The sequence below is a fragment of the Protopterus annectens genome, chromosome 5.part1, assembly GCF_019279795.1.
Source record: "Protopterus annectens isolate FY-2018-M chromosome 5.part1, PAN1.0, whole genome shotgun sequence".
In the NCBI taxonomy this organism is placed as follows: domain Eukaryota; kingdom Metazoa; phylum Chordata; order Ceratodontiformes; family Protopteridae; genus Protopterus; species Protopterus annectens.
Window position 1 is genome coordinate 592277828 of NC_056736.1, and position 21680 is coordinate 592299507.

Below are 21680 nucleotides of genomic sequence, written 5' to 3' on the forward strand. Positions count from 1 at the left end.
AAGATACATAGATACTTAAAATATTAGTGGGAAATCTCTGTCGCAGTTTATGTGGATTAAAGTAAAAAAGAGAAAGCAATCCCTTTTTAATATTTGTTAGATTTCTTTGGACGTCAGACATTTGCTTTTATCTATTTATTTGTTTGTTCTTCTTTGCTTTGGTCACTTCAGGAATATCCGCTGCATCCTGTTGTCGCTTTCTGCTCAGTGCACCACCGTCAGACACCCTCAATTACCCAAGAAGTTAAGGCTGTCCCAAAAACGTGGCTGCTATAAGGCAGCAGATATTCCCTCATTACACGGACTAAAGTCAAGGCAACATTTCACAGCGTCACACTTTTTGACAACCACGAGTCAGTTGTGGCCTCACTGTGAAGACATTCCTGCACAGACACACCACATGGCTGGTTCACTTTTTTTCAAATGATATGGGTAATACATGGTAATCTCAGACGTCTACCAGAGAGTTCTTTTTTGATACCCACCACCCACATTTTGCCTCAGAAGTAGGATAGCCATCATATGGAATGTGATTTTTCTCACCTTAATCAGCCCTTCATAAGTCTAGAGGTTCCATTCCCAAGCCAGCTGTCAGCCATCACAGCTAAATTCTGAACAACTGAACTGGTAGCTTGATGGCTCAATTTAAGTATTTCCAGTACAAATAAAAATATATATATAACAATAATTAAAACTGTTGTGGTTACCTTTTTTATGAACAAAAACTGATGAAGGCCCTTCTGGTGTAACTTCTGTCAGAATATTGTCTCTGTAAGCAAAAACAGAAAAATACATTTTTATACCAAATTCTGAATAATTTATTTTACTGCTTTAAGATAAAAAATATTGAATTCATGTAGTAATAGTTATGATTTTTTGACGTTATAAAATGTGCTAACTTCTTTATTAATAAAGAATCAAAACATGGCTAGTCATCTTTTATTCCTTCATCATCATATGAGACGTATATTTCCTACACACGAGAACCCTTCAATATAAGGAACCCCAGAAGGAACATATGGAATATACCACTTAAAAAGACAGAAAGCAAGTAAGGAAAAAAAACAAAGGCTGAAGTTCCAGAAAAAGTAATTGGTTAATTTGAAAGGATACAAAACACTGTGTATACACACAAGAGAGTAAAATAATGCAAAGAGTGGGGTGATGCAGTTAAAAAGGAATATAGGTAGTGGCTAGGAAGAAAAGTGAGGCAGGGCTTTAAATATTTTTGCTTGGTATATGCAAAGGGAGAAAATGTTTTTTTTTTAATGAAATAGAAACGAAAACAAAAACAGAAACAAAAAGGTATGAATATTGATGTATACCTTTCACTGAGAAAAAAATGTTAAAGAACTTAAAATGAAAGGGTGCACTAGGCAACAGAGCCAGATGGCATTTACCTTAAAGAACTGATAATATCACTAACCACTTTGGCAAGCCATGGTAGGAAGGCAAGTTTTACTGTCACAAAATCCAGGAAATGTTCTTCCACCAATAACAGAAGCTTGGGAAACCTTTTGCTCAAACTGTGAGAAATAGTACTTATTTGCATTTTTTTCTACTGACTTTTTCTTTTTTCCTTTGATTCTATTAACATTTGTCGTTGTCTCATTAAAAAAAATAAAATAAAAAAATTCAGTCCCACAACAGTATACTGTTACAAATACTTTATTAAAAAAAGCAGAGAAAGAGCTTGACTAAATTATTTTTAGCATTACACTGCTGTGGAATGGAACTTTATGATTTTATTTTAAATGTATTTTATTTTCCAAGTTGGTGTCCTGTTCAATAGTTTGATTTTCTCAATAACGACATATATTTTGTACTTGGTTTACATTAGTGGAATTTGTTTCACTAGCTACCCTGATATTTTAAATCTGTGCTTAATGCCCCCCTTTCAGGTGTATGGAGAAAACACTGTTAGTACAAGATCTTTTCAAATTATCCCCCTTCCCACTGAACTCAAACTCTTGAGTTCTACACCAATCTTTCAGGCATTTGCTTCACCCCCCCCCCCCATCTTGTGATGCAGAGATTCATCACCATCACCATGGACTGAAAGCTCTTCCAGGAATGTCACTACATAATTTATTTGTCTAAAGAGAAACTTTACTTCTTCAGCCTCCTCCAAAATTTAGAATTCTGTTTTCAGTCTTTTTTTTCTGGTTTGTATCCCACTAAAAACCTCTCATCCTTTTAGAGGTGACCTGAAAGCAATGGCTGGTTAACTGATATGCTCGGATTCATACAGCAGGCAAATGAAGGCTGTGTAAATTAAACCTAAGACTTCTGACCTAAGACTGTCAGAAGAGAGCCAGTAAAAATGCAATAAAATGAGGGCCCCAAAGCACATAGGCCCAGCACTGAAACCAAAAAGCACTGCAGACTATAAAATGGCTTAAATTAATAGCTTTAACGTCAGATAAAGAGGAAACACAATACACAAAACTGATTTAAAGGGTAAAATATGTCAATGTTGCAAATGTACTTCCTTGGATGCAAAATGTAATCCAAATGTTTTATTTTCAAATTTTCAATCTTCGAGCAGCCCCAAGACTAAGATGGCAGACATGATCAAGAACAAATGATATGAATACACACTAGCGCAGCGTTTCATTTATCTAAATAGATATAAATTCCATAATAAATTTGAAGAATAAGAAATGCATGCACTGAGAAATCGAGTAAAAAGGAAAGTAATCGTGATGAAGATGATGAAGATGTTGATAACAATGGTGATAATAACAATTAGCCTCCAATACACCCCCTAATAAAACAAATATTTAAACAGATTTTTGTTATTATGAGTTTGCAGGTTTTTAATAAATGACAAAGCCACTACTGAGTCTGTGGAGATACACACATACAGAGTGGAATGTTTGCAGATGTGGGTTTACCAGGGTCACTAGGACAGCTGTATTTGTGTCTGCCTACAATGCAAGATTTTAGCAGTTTGTGAAATACTGAAAGACTGCCACTATTTTGCGTGTTTTGTATCAAAACATTTGTTAAATGCTTTCTGTGTAGAAACTTGGGTAAATGGAGTTCTATGCAACTGGATGATTACCTGGCTTCTCAAATTGTAAGTGGAATTTCTAAAAAAAATTATTTCTAATCAGAGGGCAATACCAGTTACTCTTTGGCTTGAAGATCAGATTGATCCCCGGGAATCACTTCTGTGGCTCTGCTCAACAGGGGCACAGGAAAATAATTTTCTTGGGTGGCGAAAGCCAGGGTACATTTTTTGGCTAGGCTTGTATGGGCCCTAGGGCCGATAGCCTAGTACCTACCTATGAACCTATGAACCTATGATGAGTAAGAAAATAGCTCTAGCCTCCAGTGGCATCCACTTACTTTTTAGTGAGGTAACAATAATGTTTAGGATTATAGTCCACATGTAAATGTTAGCACCTTATTCCCTGTGGCTTGTGGCTTAGCTGTAATGGGAAGATAACGGAGTGATATAATAGGCGAAGCATAGTCAAGGCTTGGTAGCAGTTACTTGATTGCAGTTGCCCAACTTCTAAGGATAAAAGTGATATTCTGAGTGAAACTTTGATTTGATTAAGGAAGTTAGCAATTTGCTGTTTTTTTGGATTAGGTGAGATCACTGCTTGATACAAGGTAGCGCTGAGATACTTTTGAGTGAAGACATAGGATATGGGAGTATTATCTGGATCATTAATTAGAAATCGTGTGGTCTTAGCTAGTTTTTATGTGTCCTAAAACATCACAACTGCTGATTTGTTAGCATTAATAGTGTAGTCCGTTCCAAATATCAGAGAAATCATTTTGTAGATCTAAATTAAATTGATTAGCAATTTTGTGCCTTTCAGTAGCATTAAGTCATTGGGTCTGTATTATCTTGTCGAAAGACATATTCAGCAAACATGTCTTCATCGCCAAGTAAACAGTGAACCCTGTAATCACCAAATTGTCAAATCAGCGACTTTTTTTCCCCCCAAAGGAAAAATCGCTTGGCCAAATAAACAAAAAACAAACATTCAAACCCTACATAGTGGGGGCCTGTGCCCCCCCCACACTCCACTAACCAAATATACCAACTCCGAGATCATACTACAGTGGGGAAAAGGGCAAATCCCTGATGATGGCCAAGTGCTTTTTTTCCCCTGGAAAAAAGTCACTGATTTGGCCGTTCATCGATTACAGAGTTCGCCTTTTACTTGTCAATGAAGATGTGTTCGCTGAACACGTCTTTCGACAAGATAATATAGACCCAAGTCATCTGCCTACAATACACAATCTGTCTTGAGCAGGCATAATACCAAATTATGAAGAGAGTGATAACATAAACGGTACAAGTACAAAGACCCGTGTGGTACACCATTTGAGGTAGTGCCAAGGTCAAATTGTTATTATTTGTGTGAACTGTCAAACTTCTGTGAGACAGGCAGTTATCAAACTATTGTAATAATTCAGCAGCAAAACCAACGTTTTTAATTTTGTTTGCAAACAATCTGTGATCAATTTATTCAAATGTACTTTTAAGGTCCAAACAAATTGCTCCCATAAATTCACCATTTCCCATATTATGATAGAGTTGGTCAGTTAGCATTAGTTAGGCAGTGGTGGTACTGGGTTTGGGTCTGAAATCATGCTGTCTTTCAATAAGTATATCATATTTTGTATTTTATTCCAAGACCACTTAGCATAATGGTTAAGGTAATTTCCCCCTCACCCATCCAAAAATTGTTGTTAGGATATTGGCTACTAGGCTGAAAAAAATTCTACTCTGCTTAATTCAAAAAGGGCAAAGTGAGTTTTTTGGAGGCAGGGAGACTGCAAACAACTGATGGGAGTCATGTCTATTATAACACCAGAGTAGCAGCCCCTAACACCAGTGTTGTCATCTTTGATATCAAAAAGGCATTCGACATGAAGAAGTGGTAGATTCTCTTTACAGTTTGTGATCATAGAAAATGTGGGAACCATTTTTTGCGCTGGCTGAATTAGCTATATTCCAAACCTCCCATTCGAAGTTTGGTCAGTGGGGGCTTATCCAGCCCAGGAGACATACAGAGGAGCATTTGACAAAGTTGTCCACTGTCTCCAAGCCATTTTTTTTACTAATCATGGAGGAGCCGTCCTATCAAGTATGTACATGTCTGGTGAGCTATAGCAGATTAGATAGAGCGATTAATAATTTTCTTATGTTTGAAAATGATTGTAGGCTAATGAGTTTCAACCTCCCTCAGGTGTTAGATAAAGTTATGAATATTTTTGAAAAAGCTTCGAGTCTTAAATATAACCCAAAGAAATCCATTAATATAAAATGTGGGAACTTTACTGTATAGGAGGTAGATTTTTTATGCCAATTATTCCTGCTGCTACATATATTTGAGTCCCAGTGCCCCTGATGCTCATCAGTATAGGTGCTATTCAACACATTAGATAATGCTATCCTGGGGGAAGAAGGTAGGTGAATTTTGGCTTCCTTAGCTTATGTTCTGAGATATTATGGTGGGACAGGTGCCCCGCATGTAGCATCTCATGAGTTAGCTTTTCAGATAAGTATTCTATTATGTTATCTAAAAGATTTACTCAACCAGGATGCTGAGGGGGAAATCTTTTATGATTTAGGTAAATTAACCTTTTTAAGAGACTGTTTTTTTGTAACTATGAAGGAACATTGCTTATAGGCAGGCTGGCCTGGGGTAGTGACCCATCTGAACCTGATCAACTTCTTTGAGGCAGTCACCAAAGCCATAGATGAGGGTAAGGTGGTTCACACAGCCTATCTTGTCCTCACCAAGGCTTTCAACACCATCCCCCATTCTGGAATTATAGCTAAACTCACTAAACTAGGTATAAATCCCTATGTCACAAGATGGGTTACCAAGTGGCACACTGACAAAACCCACACTGTAAAAGTTGCAGACTCCAAATCTGACTTCAAACCAATGACAAGTGGAGTACCACAGGGTTTCAGTCCTGGGACCTCTCCTGTTTGGTATCTACTTCTCTGAAGTACAGGCTAACACAGAAGGCCTCTGGCTAATGAAGTTCGCAAATGACTGCAAATTAGGAGCCATAGTCGAGTCCCTAAATGATGTGGACATCCTACAGAAGGGGCTCACTGAGACAGTTGCCTGGTGTCAGAGGCATGGCCTCAAGCTCAATGCCAAAAAGTGCATTGTCACCCCCTTTGGTAAAAACGCTGTACCCATGAACTACCACATAACCGGCAGTCTACTTAACACCGAATGTGTGATAAAGGACCTTGGGATCCAGGTGGACAGTAGTCTCTCCTTTGATAATCACATTGCCACAATAGTCAGGAAATCCTTCTATGTGGCACACCTCACAAAAGGGTTCTCATCCAGGGAAAAAGAGGTCATTGTTCCCCTCTACTCAGCACTCATTAGACCCATTATAGAGTACAATGCCCCTTTTGGAATGTACCTCACAAGATATTTGCAGTGGCTGGAAAGGCCACAGAAGTACCTCACAAAGAGGATTACTGGCCTCAAACAGATGCCCTACACTGACTGTCTCAAAAAACTCCAGCTTTACTCAGTAGCATATCGCCTACTCCGAGGAGATCTCTGCCTAACATATAAAGCTATGTTAAACCCAGAGCTGTTGGACATGCTACAACTTACGAAATCTCAATCCCTCTGAGCTACATGCTCTAGGGACCTAAACCTTGTCACCACAATAAACAGGATATGCTGGAGAGATAGATTCCTGTCACAGAGACTTCCCATACTCTGGAACAAGGTACCTATCTATGTCAAGCAAAGTTCCTCATTAGCACTCCAAGAAAAATCTTGACGAGTGGATGGGACATAGGAAATACACCCTAGGGATCACTTCTGTGGCTCGGCTTGATAGGGGCACAGGAAATTAACTTTCTTGGGTGGCATAAGCCAGGGAACCTTGTTGGCTAGGCTTACCTAGGTCCTTGGGTCGATAGCCTAGTACCTACCTAGGAACCTATCAGACCTAATCAGGCATCATTATCATGATCGTGGTCAAAGTGGTAGGTCATGCAGGTAGTTATATCTGCATCTCAAAGGCCTTCTTAGGTGGCCACAGCTCCATTACTCCATGAGGTGTGCAGCAATAAAATCATTTGAAAATCTACAAGTGCAGTCTCAATTACCAGTGCAGTAATATTTTACCTTCAGATGGCTAGACAATATTTGTCGTACTCATATTTGTCAACTAGTCAAGTCCGGTAAAGCACTGAGTAGGAGTAGATGGCAGAACATCAAAAAAGGGAGAGCAGGGCTGATCTATAGTGAAGTATGGGAGGGTAGGACAATGTCAGTTTAATGTCTTCTATTACGCAAGTAGAATCCTCAAGAAAAGACTAGACACTCTAAAGCACAAAGGAAGCAAATCTGAATAGCACTTAAGAAACTAAAGAAAAGGCCTAAGTAGATGATCAGTATCTCTCTCTCTCTCTCTCTATATATATATATATATATATATATATATATATATATATATATATATATATATATATATATATATATATATATATATATTTATATATATATTTTTTTAATATAGATATAGATATAGACATAGATATATACAGATATAGATAGATAGATATGGTATTGCATTCCAAATTAAAAGGCACATTTTGGTCTTGTTCCCCTTACTAATTGTTGGGGATGTGAAAGTCTGGAAGCAGATATCCTACACATTTTGGGAGTGTTGCAAAGTTAGAAGCTTTTGGAAGTATTTCCTACAAAATCCAAGTGCGATTTATGGCGTCCCCATGCGTGCGATTTATGGAGTCCCCATGCAGCTAGGCTGCCATTTTGGATATTTGGACTTGACTGTAACTTTTATAGGACTCTCTGCTGTACTTCAGTGTTTTCTGGGTTATAGCCAGTATTATTAAGTTATTTAGTGCTAAGCACTGGAAAACTAGTTATATTATTTATCAAGCTCAGTTATTAAGATTTACACAACATTTAAGCAACATTTTTACTCACTTTGCATAGTTGAAATGTCTTAATTCTGCTAGACTATTTGTAAATATGTAAATAATTAATGCATTTTATTGTTATTTTAGCTGTTGTAGTTCATTGTACTTTATTTTTACTGACTTCTATTCTTTATGGTGTTGTTATATTGGTTCTCACTTTGTAACTTGCAAAAGGAAATAAAATTAAAAAAAAAAAACAAACAAAAAAAAAGGTCTTTGTCTCCATGTACAAGGTACAAGGTTCAGTCCTTGACCTCCAGCCAATGCCTGGCCTGTATGGAGTTTGTATATTCTCCCTGTGTCTCTGTGGGATTCTTCGAACCTCCCAAAAATATGCCAAGTGTTTCTACATTGAACCTCAACCAAGAATGGAGTTTTGGGCAGTAACACAGACTCTAGATGGTGCCTATAATGGGAAGAGTTGAACAGACCAACCACTTTGGGTATCATCTGTGGTGCACAGTTTCCTCGAGACAGGAGAACATGGATCACAGACTGTGGACCATATCAGGGCTGGTCACTCAACAGTTTAAAAATTGACTCTAGGTGATTCACTCATGTTGACCACAGTCACCAAAAATGAGCATGGATATTTGCCAATGATAAGTGGCTTGAGGACCTGGCCTACTTAGACTTTCACCAGGGACCCATGCTAATGGTGTGGGGGGGGGGTATCCCTACTGGCTAGAGTGTACCTGCCATAAAGCCCTGGGTCAGAAATCTACTGGCTGGCTGGTCTCCAGCTGCCCAGTTAGGTTACCTTGGATGCCTCTGGTGAGGAAAGCTGGAAGTAAAACCAATCAAACCTGCTAAACTTGAGCTAAGGATTGCTACACTCAGTACAGGTTTGCTGGCAGGATGCAGCTTGGAAGTGGATGACATGATGGTAAGGAGGAGGCAGCACATCCCTGTATCCATGAGACAAGGATTGTAGTGAGGGAGAGGCTTCAAAAGACAGTCAGGGATGTAATCAGAACTGGCGACAGACTCATGGCAGCCAGACTACAGTGTAAGGATAGGGTAGCATTCATAATCTCAGCCTAGGCACCACAGTGTTGTGATAGTGAAGAAAAAAGTACATTTAGAAAGCAGTTGCAGGACCAACTAGATAAAGCAGGATAACATGAACTGGTGTTGATAATGGGTGATCTGAACGCACATATTAGGACAGACATAATGCACATATTAGGACAGACAGAACAGAATGTAAGGACTGCCTGGGTCCACATGGGTGGGGCAAAAGGAATAAAGAAGGAGAAGTCATTCTAGACTTCTGTTTGGCAAATGACTTGATAGTAGCCAACACATGGTTCAGCAAAAGAGAGACATTCACAAGGTCAGAGACCTAATCTGGTACAACATGCAACGCAGGTAGACTTCCTTCTAGTAAGGAAAGGACACTGGTATAGAATCAGTGATTACAAAGTCATCCCCATTGAAACAGTTACTGGTTGCCACAACCAGCTACATGCCGCGGTCAGAGAAGCTCTAAGGTCATAAGAGACTAGGCTGAAAACCTGGAAGTTGGTTGGAGGAAGCACAAGAGTTCTAGGAATTACTCAGAACTCTAGCCCCTCTAGAAGAAGAGGAAATAGGTGGAGTTGAATAATGACAGTGCCACAAAACAGTGTGTGCAAGGACTACAAAACAGATACGTGACTGTGCCAGGTATGGAAATACGGTACATAAGGAGAGCTGGCTGTGGAATGCAGACATTCAGGAAGTCAGTAAATGAAAGGAGGCGTGCAGGAAAAAGTGATAGAAGAGATGGAAAAGATAGACCAAGCTGAGAAGGAATACAGGTTGACTATCAAAAGAGGCTAAGACAGGAGCTGTGATATCAAAGAACAAGGCATCAGAGGCCCCCTACCCGCTTTTGGAAAGTGACTCAATAGATGACACAAAGAAACTATATCAGGTTGTAAGTTAAAAAAGATAGTCAGACACCCTTCATAAGGGATACCAGCAACAACCTGCTCACAAGTCCAGAGGACATCAAAGGCAGATGGAAGGAGTACTTACAGCAGCTTCTGAATCAAGAAAACCCCACAGAAGCTGCACTGCCTCAAACACAGCTTATGATGAAAGAAGAGGACGAGCCCACCCTAGAATAAGTAAGAACAGCACTAAGGAAGATGAAGTCAGGGAAAGCAGCAGGCTCAGATGGGATCTCTGCAAATATGATAAAGATGCCAGGTGTGATAGGGTAGAAATGTCTCCTGAAGGTACTCATAGCAGTATGGAAAGAAAGGCATACCCAAGATGACTGGAGCATGAGCATACTAGTGCCCATGTTCAAGAACAAAGGGGGCAGTAATAAATGTAGGCAGTACAGGGTATCAGACTCCTATCACACTACATGAAAGTTCTGGAGAGGGTGACTAATAAAAGAAATATGCAGAGTAACAACAAGTAAGATGGGTGGTGAGCAATTCAGATTCAGGTCAGGGTGCAGCACAAGTGACCCCATGTTTGCAGTGAGACAGATACGTGAGAAGAAGCTACAGATGAGGAAAGAGTCCAACTGGGCATTCCTAGACCACAAGAAAGTATATGACAAGGACTCAAGAAAGCTGATTTGGGCAGTCCTGTGGTTGTTCGAAGCCGAAGAAACATTGGTAGAATTAGTGCAGGCCATGTGCAATGACCCAATGACTCATGGGTGAGCAGTGTTTGGTCTCACAGAGAAATTCCCATTGGGAGTGGGTCTGCATCAGGGTTCATCTCTGAGCCCACTGCTGTTCACAGTGGTGATGGATTAAACTAGCAAACATGTCAGATTGGGTAGATCAACAGAGTGCTATATGCAGATGATGTGGCATTAGAAGCAGACTGAATAAGAACTTCAGCAAAATATAGGAAAATGGAATGCAGAACTGAAAGCACATGGAATGAAACTGAGTGCAGATAAGGCAAGTTGTAATGGCAGAAAATGGGGGAAATCAGAAGAAGGTGAGAACTGAGATAAAAGGGAAAATAATAGAACAGGTTAACAACTTCAAGTATCTAGAAGGAGTGGTTGAGGAGAAGGGAAATTTAAATTAGGAGATTAAGCTAGCATTGGAGGGGCTGCAGCCAAGTGGCACAGAGTATCAGGTGCAGTATATCACAGAAGAGTGCCAAAGAAGCTGAACAGTAAGGTATACAAAGCAGTGGTGCAACCAGTATTACTGTATAGTGCAGAAACTTGGGCAGTAAAGGCAGAGCAAGTGAGGAAGTTAGAGGTGATGGAGATGAAGTGCGTGAGATGGGTGGTAGGATGGAGACCGTGGGGCAGATGAAGAAATGAAGGCATCAGTGCAGAAGCCAAAGATGTCCCATAAAGGCATCATCAAAAGTAATAAACCACTGGTCCAACTGTTAGAATACATTTATTAGAAAACAATAACGGTTTCAAGCCACTCAGGATGCTTCATCAGTGGCCTGCTGAAGAAGGCAGTAGAGTGGCACTGAGTCAAGAGAGAGGGTGACAACTGACATGACACTTTGTTGCCATGAAGAAAATGAGAAAAGGGGGTTGGTGATGATAAGGAGGAATTTATTTCAAGATTTGATTATATACCAGTTTCTCAAGCACTTTTGCCAGGGGATAAATGTTTGTTGTGCAACTGTAATTATTACCTGAGGTGAAGTAAGATACTTTAGGGAGGGATATTATGAAAGATTTTAAAGCTTGATGGGAAAAATGTAATGATTCAGTGAGACTGAAAATGTGAATGATTGGTCGGAATAAAATAAGGTGGCGGACTTCCAACAGCCTAGGATGAGGTAAAGTGTGCTCTGTATTTGTAATGCAAACTGCTTAGCAAGTTTTCAACGGCATTTCTGGTGATGGTTTTAAATGGAAAGGTGAAGAGGCTAGATACTGGTGCAGGATGACTCAGAGTGTGGGGGATCTGCATGAAATACTTCATCTGGCACTGGAGGGGGTATGAAATGTCATCCCTATGATCATTTCAGTTGTTTGGTATGTGTGGATTTTTACTACGCCCTTTGGAAAATAATTTGTCTGTGCTGACTTGTTTAATAGTTTGCCAGAATATTCTGGGATTACCAATATACTGCGGGTCTATATTACATTGTCGAAAGGGCTGTTCATCGAACGCCCCCTCATTGACACATAAACAATGAACTACCAAAATCTCGAACGGCCGCATAAGCAAATTGTTTCCTAGGGGAGAAATCGCTTGGCCAACAGCAAAGAAAACAAACTGTCACACCCTAAGAAGTGGGAGACTTTGACCCCCACACCCCCCCAATGTGGGGGGCTATGACCCCCCAAACTAAATGTACCAACTCTGAGATCGCACTACAGTGCAGGAAAGGGCAAATTCCTGACGACTCCTAAGTGATTTTTTTCCCCTGGGAAAAAAATTTGCTTATGTGGCCGTTTGAAGTTTTGGTAGTCCAGTGTTTACATGTTGATGAAAGGGCATTCGATGCTTTGATAATGTAAATGGAACCCGATACTGCTGCCCCTGACTCTGCCAAAGAAAAGCTGCCTTCATGGGGTTAGTAGTAATTCTTGTGTCTCTCTTTACTTTAAGAAATATTATATACTTTGCTTGATCAGAAGGGTTACCTTTCCAAGTGGCCCAGACTTAATTTCTATCCTTGATTTTTTGCTCAACGTCATATGTAAACCATGGTGACCTTTTCTCAGATAGTTGGCTCTGCTTAAGAGGAAAAAGTTTATCTTGAATATGTAACAGAAGATTCTAAAATGGTGCTAGAGCTACTGTGGGATTATTTGTAGTATAAACTGGGGAACAGTCTATCTGTTGTATGTCACTCAATAATGGTTTGTGGGAAACAACAAGAATATTCCAGGTAAGAATAATCAGAAATAATGATTTTGTGTGTTTTAGTGTCCATGTAGTAAGAATTGTGGCAGTTGTCACTTAGTTCATAGGTTCATAGCCCTAGTTCAGGGCTAGTATGAGCACTGGTTGAAGTTTAAGTGCATTAATCAGATGGAGAAATGAGGACATCAAAATAAGACCAGTAATAGTCTCACTTGCAGAAAAGATGAAGGACACTCTACATTACTGTGATTAAGTTATACATGCAAGAAAGCAGTTTGGAAAAGCAGATTTGAAATAGACAGTATTACACAACAGGAGACATGTCCAGCCAAAAGATGGATAAACTGTTTGAGACAAGATTTGTGACAGCTGGGCATGATAATCGAATAAAAGGATGTAGATTGCTTGTGTGACACAACACTCCAATCCAGGGAAGAAATGGAAAAAAAAGGGGTTGATGATGATGATGCTGATTTATGGCTCAATATAAGTGACGTCTTTCACTACATCTTAGTTTGTTGCTAACCCCTTCTTTGTGTTTTTATTTTTGCTGCGGTTTTTATGGGCCTGATGCCACTTTCTGTATCATAACATTTAGCTCACTGTGTATGGTAGCCTGGTTAGTGTCCTCCTTTTGCGACTCTGCATTATCTTTACTTTCATCTCTCCTCTGTGGATGACCAGGTGATAATGGGCATGTGAAAATGTAGGCACTCAGAGAAAGAGATTGAAAACAGAAAATGCAAGAACAGGAAGGCTCATATTTGACAATCTCTGCACAGAGGCAGAGGTATTTAGCACTCTCAGTAAATTTCAGCTCAATGTATCAACACTGGCTATGATGAAAAGGAAACTATAATATACATTGTAAGTAATTACACTGACCAAATGCCCATTATGCTCACCTAGTACTGTGCCCTAAAGAGATGAAACCCTGACCACGATTCTGGTAACCCATGTTCAGTTAGTGGCATGGGTGTTGGAGTGACCAGTCAAATAATCAAGAAATCCATCTGCTGACATCATCTTACCCACTCTGGAGGGAGGGCAGGGGTCTACTACATTGTTGATATCAACTGGAGGGTAAGGATTCACCTGTGCAACAGGCGAGAGCAGGCTTGGCCTTGCATGTGCCTCTGACATGGGGATGAAGTTTGTGAGAATACTCACACATCATTCCCCACCCAGGCAGCCATTATGTGTCAGCTCTCTGCCTCCAGAGAGGGTTAGGAGGGATGGGAACTTTCATGGATGGGGTACACTGGCCCACACTGTAATGCCAAACTCTCATCTCAAGGGGAAAGACGAAATGGAAATGAATAGGCTAGAGAGCTTTCAACCAGTTTGGGAATGCCTGGAATTCACCCCATGAGGGATGAGTTAGCAGAGAGAGCATATGTACTGAAGGTATTAGGCAAGGTCCCTGGGACTGGATAAAAAAAGTCCATAACATCTATATTTGGCTGCAAAAATAATTGTATAAAAACAATAACAGCTCTGTCAAAGATGCAGTAGTGTGTGGCGAAGGATAAACCCCGTCATACAGCAGCTGTCTCATCACTTCTGTTTTAATCACCATATTCACTCTGACGCATTATGTTCATCATATAGATTACTGCTATGGAAATTTACATTATGAACAGGAGAGTGCGAAACATTCTACCCTCAGCTATCCTCAGCTGCCTCGGTCGGTAGTCTTCAAGAATATGTTCAGACCCTCAGGATCTAAAATAAGCTTTCACTGATCCATCTTTTATGGAACCGTGAACAATCCTTAAGAAGAAAATGTCCTTGTTCTTGACATAAGTACCACTCAAGTGGTCTGGTTGTCCAGTAGCTGTTAACACAGCCATGATGACATGTAGCTGTTTTGCCAGACTAGAAGGACCTGAAAGTGTTGTGGCACAAACTTCTGTGGTAATAACTGTTGACACAACCCCATGACCTATTTGGCTGTAGTGACTTGTAAGTACTGTTTTATAAAACGGTTACATTGTCTCCAGGGGGTAAGGGAAATGGCACAAAATGAAAGGATGATGAACTGGGTTGTTGTCAGAAAAATATGTATTAGTATATGTATTAGTAATATGCTTAGTGCATTTAGAGCTTGAAAAGGGTTAACACATTTATTCTATTTTACACTGCATAAATCTGTACAAAGTGCAGAAGCTTTCTGACCTTGTATTGTCATGAAATATGTGCAGCTAAAATCTTTGCTTATGCCTTGAAAATTTACTGAGAAGCAGATGATTTCTGCTTGTGTCAGGAAAATAATGAATAGAACAATACCACTTGTATAAATGTTATGAAACTTAGACAAGGAGTTCCGCTTGTGCTGTGAGAAAACACACAGCTGCAGAAGCTATACATAATTAGAACAAAGACTGCTTGAAAATATGAACTGCAATCAGCATTTGCTTGTGTCTGAGTTAGAAAAGTACCTTGAAATTAACACATGCATTAGAATTATACAATAGAAGCTTGTAACGGCTAGAGCCCACCAAGGCCAGGTTGTTTTTCTCAAAAAGTTTCTCATAAATCTAGTCATGTCAGCAGAAAATCTGAGTAACATCTGCTGTAGAACAATACTGAAAGTTGTGTTTGATTATGTCAGCTATAGAAGGCCATGCCTTGTAAAACAGTATAACAATAGCATACCTCCTGTTAGTAGTTAGGCAAAATCTTGTATTTGCATGTTTTTGTCTCCTTGCTGCAAGTTATTAAATGTGCCTTAACTGAACCTTACGTGCATTGGTCTTTGAAGTTTTTTCCTTTGACAGTTGTTAATGGTCACTGCTGAAGGTTTCTGTCCTGCTTACTTGATCTTTACTACTTGGACTGCTGGTATTTTGCTCTCCAGGTTTGAAATTGATACTGACAGTTTTGGTGGTATTGCTATTTTTCTGTTTTCATTTCATTAAAAGAGCAAAGCGTTAGTTGAATATTTTGTAGTATATTTCAAAATGGGTTAGTAAGACATTGGTTTGACATTCTCCTCTATTTATCTTTCTCTTCTAGATGTCTAACCCCCTAACATCAGATGGGATAATTGGCTAGGCTTAAAATAGCTCACAAGGGCAGTTAGCCTAGTACTAATCTATGAATCTATGAGGTGTTATCTCAGCACCAGAAGCAATGGCTAGCATTTTTGTGCTGAGATTGTTTTTCCACTGTCATTTTTTTTCATCTTTTTAATGATGAAAGCTAACATTAAAAAAAAAATAACAGTTATCCATCCCCAGTTCAGTTCACAATGGATGATTTTTATTGGCAGATGAGCGCTGCTTAGTAGACAGAGTAACAACTGGTTTGTCAGAGCTTTTTATTACGGTTATAGTGGGTAGGTCCAGGCTGGTCAGCTCCCACTGCATCATAGGGGGCATGTATGGAGAGGGTTAGGTTTATTGAAATGCCCATGATGTCACAGTGGGCTTGACCCTACATGCTTGAGGGCGGGCAACAATTAAAAAACATCATGCTTTCAGTTCTTATTGTTGTTTGAGTTATAAGTTCTTATATCCCATCCAGTCAGGCTTTTAACAATTCTTATGTTAGTTTGAAATAGTTTGATTTTATACTACATCAAATTAAAAAAAAATAAATAAAAAATTATGTGTGTTCATTTTCTTTAAAAATTAAATCTGGTCATAAAATTCCCAAAATTACCCATAGATCATTGATTTAATTTTGGTAAAGTATTGTTTATAAAAGCTTGTCAATAGAGTTTTTTTTTAAATATATAAAGTGAGAGGGTGGGTCATCTAAGTTGTGCAGTGCTTTTCCTAAGTCTTCATCAGATCTGCCAACTGAAAGTGAATGTATGTTATTTAAATGTACCATTACTTTACTGAATTTTACTTTGTTTTCCTTAAATGTTCATACTTTCTAATGGTTTTGGTGTTGTGGATAAGTATGATTTGCCTGAGGGCATTAAGAGGGCCATGGGTTTGCAAGTGTGCTTTAGGGTACATTCTCCGTAATTTCTTCCTAAATGTAGCTCAATTATTGTTGTAAGTTTATTGTTTTGGGATGAGGAGTAGTGCAGGGTGTTTTTTTCGAAATTTTGAGTTTATAGTGAATTCAGCTAAGGGTGGATCCTTATGACTAACATTGGGTCTGGCAGCATTATTCGGTGCCCTTTTAAAATGATAGTGGTGAAGCGCTGCATCCATGTGTGCTTTCCTAAACACTAGACTCAGTCATGATTGTAAAGCTAGCACCTAAGAAGATGTTTATTCCATAAATTAAGAAACAAAGTTGCCCACGTGCAGCTCTAGTGTAGAGGAGACAAACCTGGAGTTAAAATGCGATGGACTGCGTCCCTTTTGCTGCCATCTTGTCCCTTGGGGGTGGCAGAATCAGTGGTTAGGCAGGGGAAATTGAAGGGGTGCGGATAGTGAGGCAATTGGGCAAACCTGAGAGTCCTGCCATCGGGCAGAATTATTTTGAAACAACATGCCAAATATGTAGTTTAATGTAAAGGGGCTCTGCAAACCCTTGGCACTGATGCAGCCACAGTCCATGGTGTAGTTGATGATGATAGGACCACATGGTCCCATAGGAGGAAACACAATCATGTAGTAATTTTATTAAAGTTTATTAAAAGGTGCCTTTAGATTGAACTTGATAAAGGGCATAAAGTGATACAATCCCTGGAGTTAAAGTCCCATGTTTTGCTAGTCATCATTTTCAAAACTAGTGATGAAGAGTTTGCTCGTGTATGTCCAAAGGGCAGTGTTGGTCTTAAGAACCAAAGTGCTTTTGTAAGTAGGGGCCGGGATTGCTCGCTCAGTTGTGTGGACGAGTGCCCATAAAAGTGGTGTATTTTAGGAGTATCTTTATATATATATATATATATATATATATATATATATATATATATATATAAAACATTTTTACAAAAGGCTTAAAAATCTATAAAACAATGATGGTTGGACATAATGTGGGGGTGGGGGATCTACCTCAGGTGGGTGTTAGTTATGGATAGCAAATCTTAGCAGTGGAATGAGGGGCCATGGTGGAAAAAAGTCTGACTTTGTCTGGCTTAAACCGGCCTCCACTGTCATTAACCACAACACCACAACCATTAGAAAGTATGCACATTTAAGCAAAACAAAGTAAAATTCAGTAAAGTAATGGTAAATTTAAATAACATGCATTCACTTTCAGTTGGCAGATCTGATGAAGATTTAGCAAAAGTGCTACACAACTTAGATGACCCATCCCTCCCACTTTATATATTTAAAAATCGACAAGCTTTTATAAGCAATACTTCACCAACATTAAACCAAATCATACACAGAAATAAGGTGGAAAAAGGGCCAAAACCAAAAAAGCAAATAAATATAGAACAAAGTCACTCCAAATTCAACCACTGTCCTTAAAATGACACCGTTAATGAACGAATGTAGTACACCACGTAAAAACAGCAAATCCACACTAAATCTTAACGTATCAACGCGTTTTCGTCTTGTCAAAATTTCATGAGCTCCTAGTATACCATTCCCCACGATCTTTTTATAACCACAAAAAAAAACAATTATTCAATTAAAACATTTAACAAGTAAAACAAATAATCTAATTTCTAATTCTTGATAAGTTATTTCCTACAAAAATGCTTAAATATTACTACATAAATATAACAATGAAGAAACATTGTTTCAAAAACTATTTTTCAAAACATTTTAAACCTTAAAATAACAAATAAAATATTGATTTATAATAAAAACCTTAATACAATGCGTGTAAACTTCTCAACTAGGTCATCTTATTGTCTTGGAGCTCCATCTAGTGGCCAATTCATGAACTAATTAAAGTTTAGCTGCTTTAAGCTAAGGTACCAAGGGGAACATGTCAGTCAAACCAGGGAATTTATTGGCTTCAAGTATTATATGCCAGTATAATTCCCTGCATACAAGTCTTGCCTCCCACTGCCCTCGTCTTAGATCTCTGAGTACCGCTTCCAATACAAAAAAAATTATAGTTAAAATCTGCACCAATACAAAACTGGGAATATTTATATAGGGCATTTTTTAAATTTTTTTTCTTAAAGTCGTAACTATGCTCATATATTTAACTCTAAACTTTCTCTCCATTTTACCTATGTAAAATCCATTGCACTGGTTACATAAAGCGATGTAAACTACCCTACACTTTAAGTGTAGCATGTCAAACCCAGAGCTGTTGGACATGCTACACTTAAAGAAATCCCAATCCCTCAGAGCCACACACTCCAGAGATCTAAACCTTGTCATCACAATGAACAAAACATGCTGGAGGGATAAGTTTCTGACACAGAGACTCCCCATACTCTGGAATAGACTGCCCATACATGTCAAGCAGAGCGCCTCTTTGGCCCTCTTCAAAAGGAACCTTGATGATTGGATGGGAGATAGGAAATTCACCCCGGGATCACGTCAGTTGCTCTGCTAGACAGGGGTCCAGGGAAGTAAATATTGTGGGAAGAACTAGCCAGGGAATTGTTATGGCTAGGTTTGTATAGGCCCTAGGGCCGATAGCCTCGTACCAACCTATGAACCTATGAACCCCACTAGTGGAGCAGTTAACATAACACTTATTTTTAATGTGTTTATCTTTCGTAACTATATGTAGGACATCCCTTTCATTTAGGTAGGGGCACTGTGGACAAGACCCAAATTTATGAGTACCTGTCTTCCATGGTTTAATGGATGAAGGGTCTGTTGTTCTCCAGTATATTGTTAATATTGCAACTCTTCCTATAAATACATTTTAGAGGCTTATCCAAAATAGTATCAAGATCTGAAATGCTGGCAAACCTTTCCCCTTCCTTTTCTCGTGTTCTCCTTACTACCCCTGCATCACCATCATAGTTAATTACCACTGTACCCTCATGTGATCCATCACCTGCCCCATTCTTTGCATCACCTTGATCAACACTAACATTTTCTTTTTCTATAAGCGGGAGGCGAACTTAGTTTTTCTACCTTCCACTACTTCTTTTTGAACCTCAAACAATAACTTTTCTGGGTAACTTCTTGCCTTAAACATGTCTATCAAAAACTGACATTCTGCCATAAAGTCATCATTCTCACAGATCATTTTGTGCGCCCTTACAAATTGCCCCTTAATTGAACTTTTTTTGATAGAAGGGATGCGTACTTCTGTAGTATAGCTATGAGTTGGAAAAAGTTTCTTTTCTATGGACCTTAGATTTAAACCTAAAATTGTGTTGCTGAATAGTTAGGTCCAAATAACTAATTTCATTGTGATTGATCCCATAGGCATACCTCTCAACTCTACAGATTTTCGCAGAATATCCAGATTTTTGCCTCATATTTTTGGTCTGTTAGTCATAAAAATTTTTTTTTGACAAATCAACAGGATGCTCTAACAATTAAAGTCACTAAATAATGACATGCATTTGATTTTCAGACTTCATATCCTTCAGAAAATGGATGATAACACAAATCCTGTTATTCTAACAACTGTCTAAGTTTATAAGAGCAATATTTAAAATGTGTCCCAATTTTTGGGCCTTTGTCCCACTATTTTGTTGGGCTTTGTCCAGATTTCTTGCACTAAGAGGTTGAGAGGTATGCTCATAGGTGAACCTCAAAAAAATTGTAGCACCAGAAATACATTTAAAAAATTCTTAAAACATATTCTCTGAGTCTACTCAAAATAAACAGATATCCAAATAATGCCTATATAAACTCCAACAATTCCTATACTCAGAATTAAATACATATTTTCATTCCCAGTCAGAAAGAATAATGTTTGCATATGTGGGTATACACTAAGCCCCCATTGCTACCCCATTTAGCTGCTGAAAGAATTCCCCCTCAAAAAAATTATTTTTCAAAACTAAATCCATTAAAGTCAAACAAACACAAAACTCATTATTTGTGAGTTCATTGTAACCCCAAGTCATATGGTATAGATGTAAATAAATCAACTATATCGATTGTAATAAAAATTATTTTATTATCATATAAATCAGAATTAACCATTCTCAATAAATCCCATGAATCTTTCAATAATCAACCCATCATAGAAAGTTTTTTGAGCTTAACATCCAAAACTTAGCTAATGGTGCCGTTGCAGAACCCTGTGCAGAAACAATGGCTCTCAGGGGTGGGTTTATAATATTTTTGTGTACCTTACCAAATATAGAGGGGACTCTCAGTCTATCACAATATAAGAATTTGTATGTGTCCATCTCTATAAGTCCTTCCAAAAACAAGTCCTTTAAGCACAAATAAATCCTTTATGAACTATGTTTATTTCATTAATGGATACTCTAGTATATTTAGTATTATCATCCAAAATTTCCATTATTTCCCCTCATATATAATTGTATCCATAAAAACGACCCCTCCCCATTTATCCGGTTTCATAACCCTTAATAATTTATTATTCCTAATATCCTCTAATAACTTCCTTTATTCCTTAGTTAAGTTCGAAACAACCCTGTTTTCCTTTATAGCCTGTCTTAACCCCTTCTCAGCAACCATTTCAAAATTCCTAAGCTGGGACTGCAAGGGAGGTTTATAAGTACTTCTCTTCATTAACCCCTCATCAACCAAACTTTATTTGTCATATATCCCTTAAATGTCAGTTCTAAATTCTTTTTTCTAGTAAAAGGTTTAAGGTGAATAATAACTTTGCTGATATCCGATTTTTCTCTTGGGTATAAATTTAAAACCCTTAGAAAACAAATTAAAATGATCTAGTTTAATCTCAACATTACTATAATCAAAAATATTAAAACCATTAAAACTGTACTTAACCCCCTCTTTTACTATACTCCCATCAGTAAAAGGATTATTTAATTCCTCAGTTGGTTGCCTCTGAATCTCCATCTTGAATTGTGATAGTTGTAATACACAGGCTCTTGTTCCTCAGTCTCTCAGATCTCCAGAGAGATG

General features: G+C 38.5%; 1 protein-coding gene across 1 annotated transcript in view; it reads right to left on the reverse strand.

Moving 5' to 3' along the window:
• Positions 1-645: 645 nt before the first annotated feature.
• The window catches only part of LOC122803234 (NXPE family member 4-like), a 313911-nt gene continuing 292876 nt past the window's right edge, over positions 646-21680 (reverse strand). Inside the window, exon 4 of the mRNA XM_044072833.1 lies at positions 646-769. Within this exon, the coding sequence (XP_043928768.1) occupies positions 646-769 (124 nt within the window). The remainder of the gene's footprint in view (positions 770-21680) is intronic.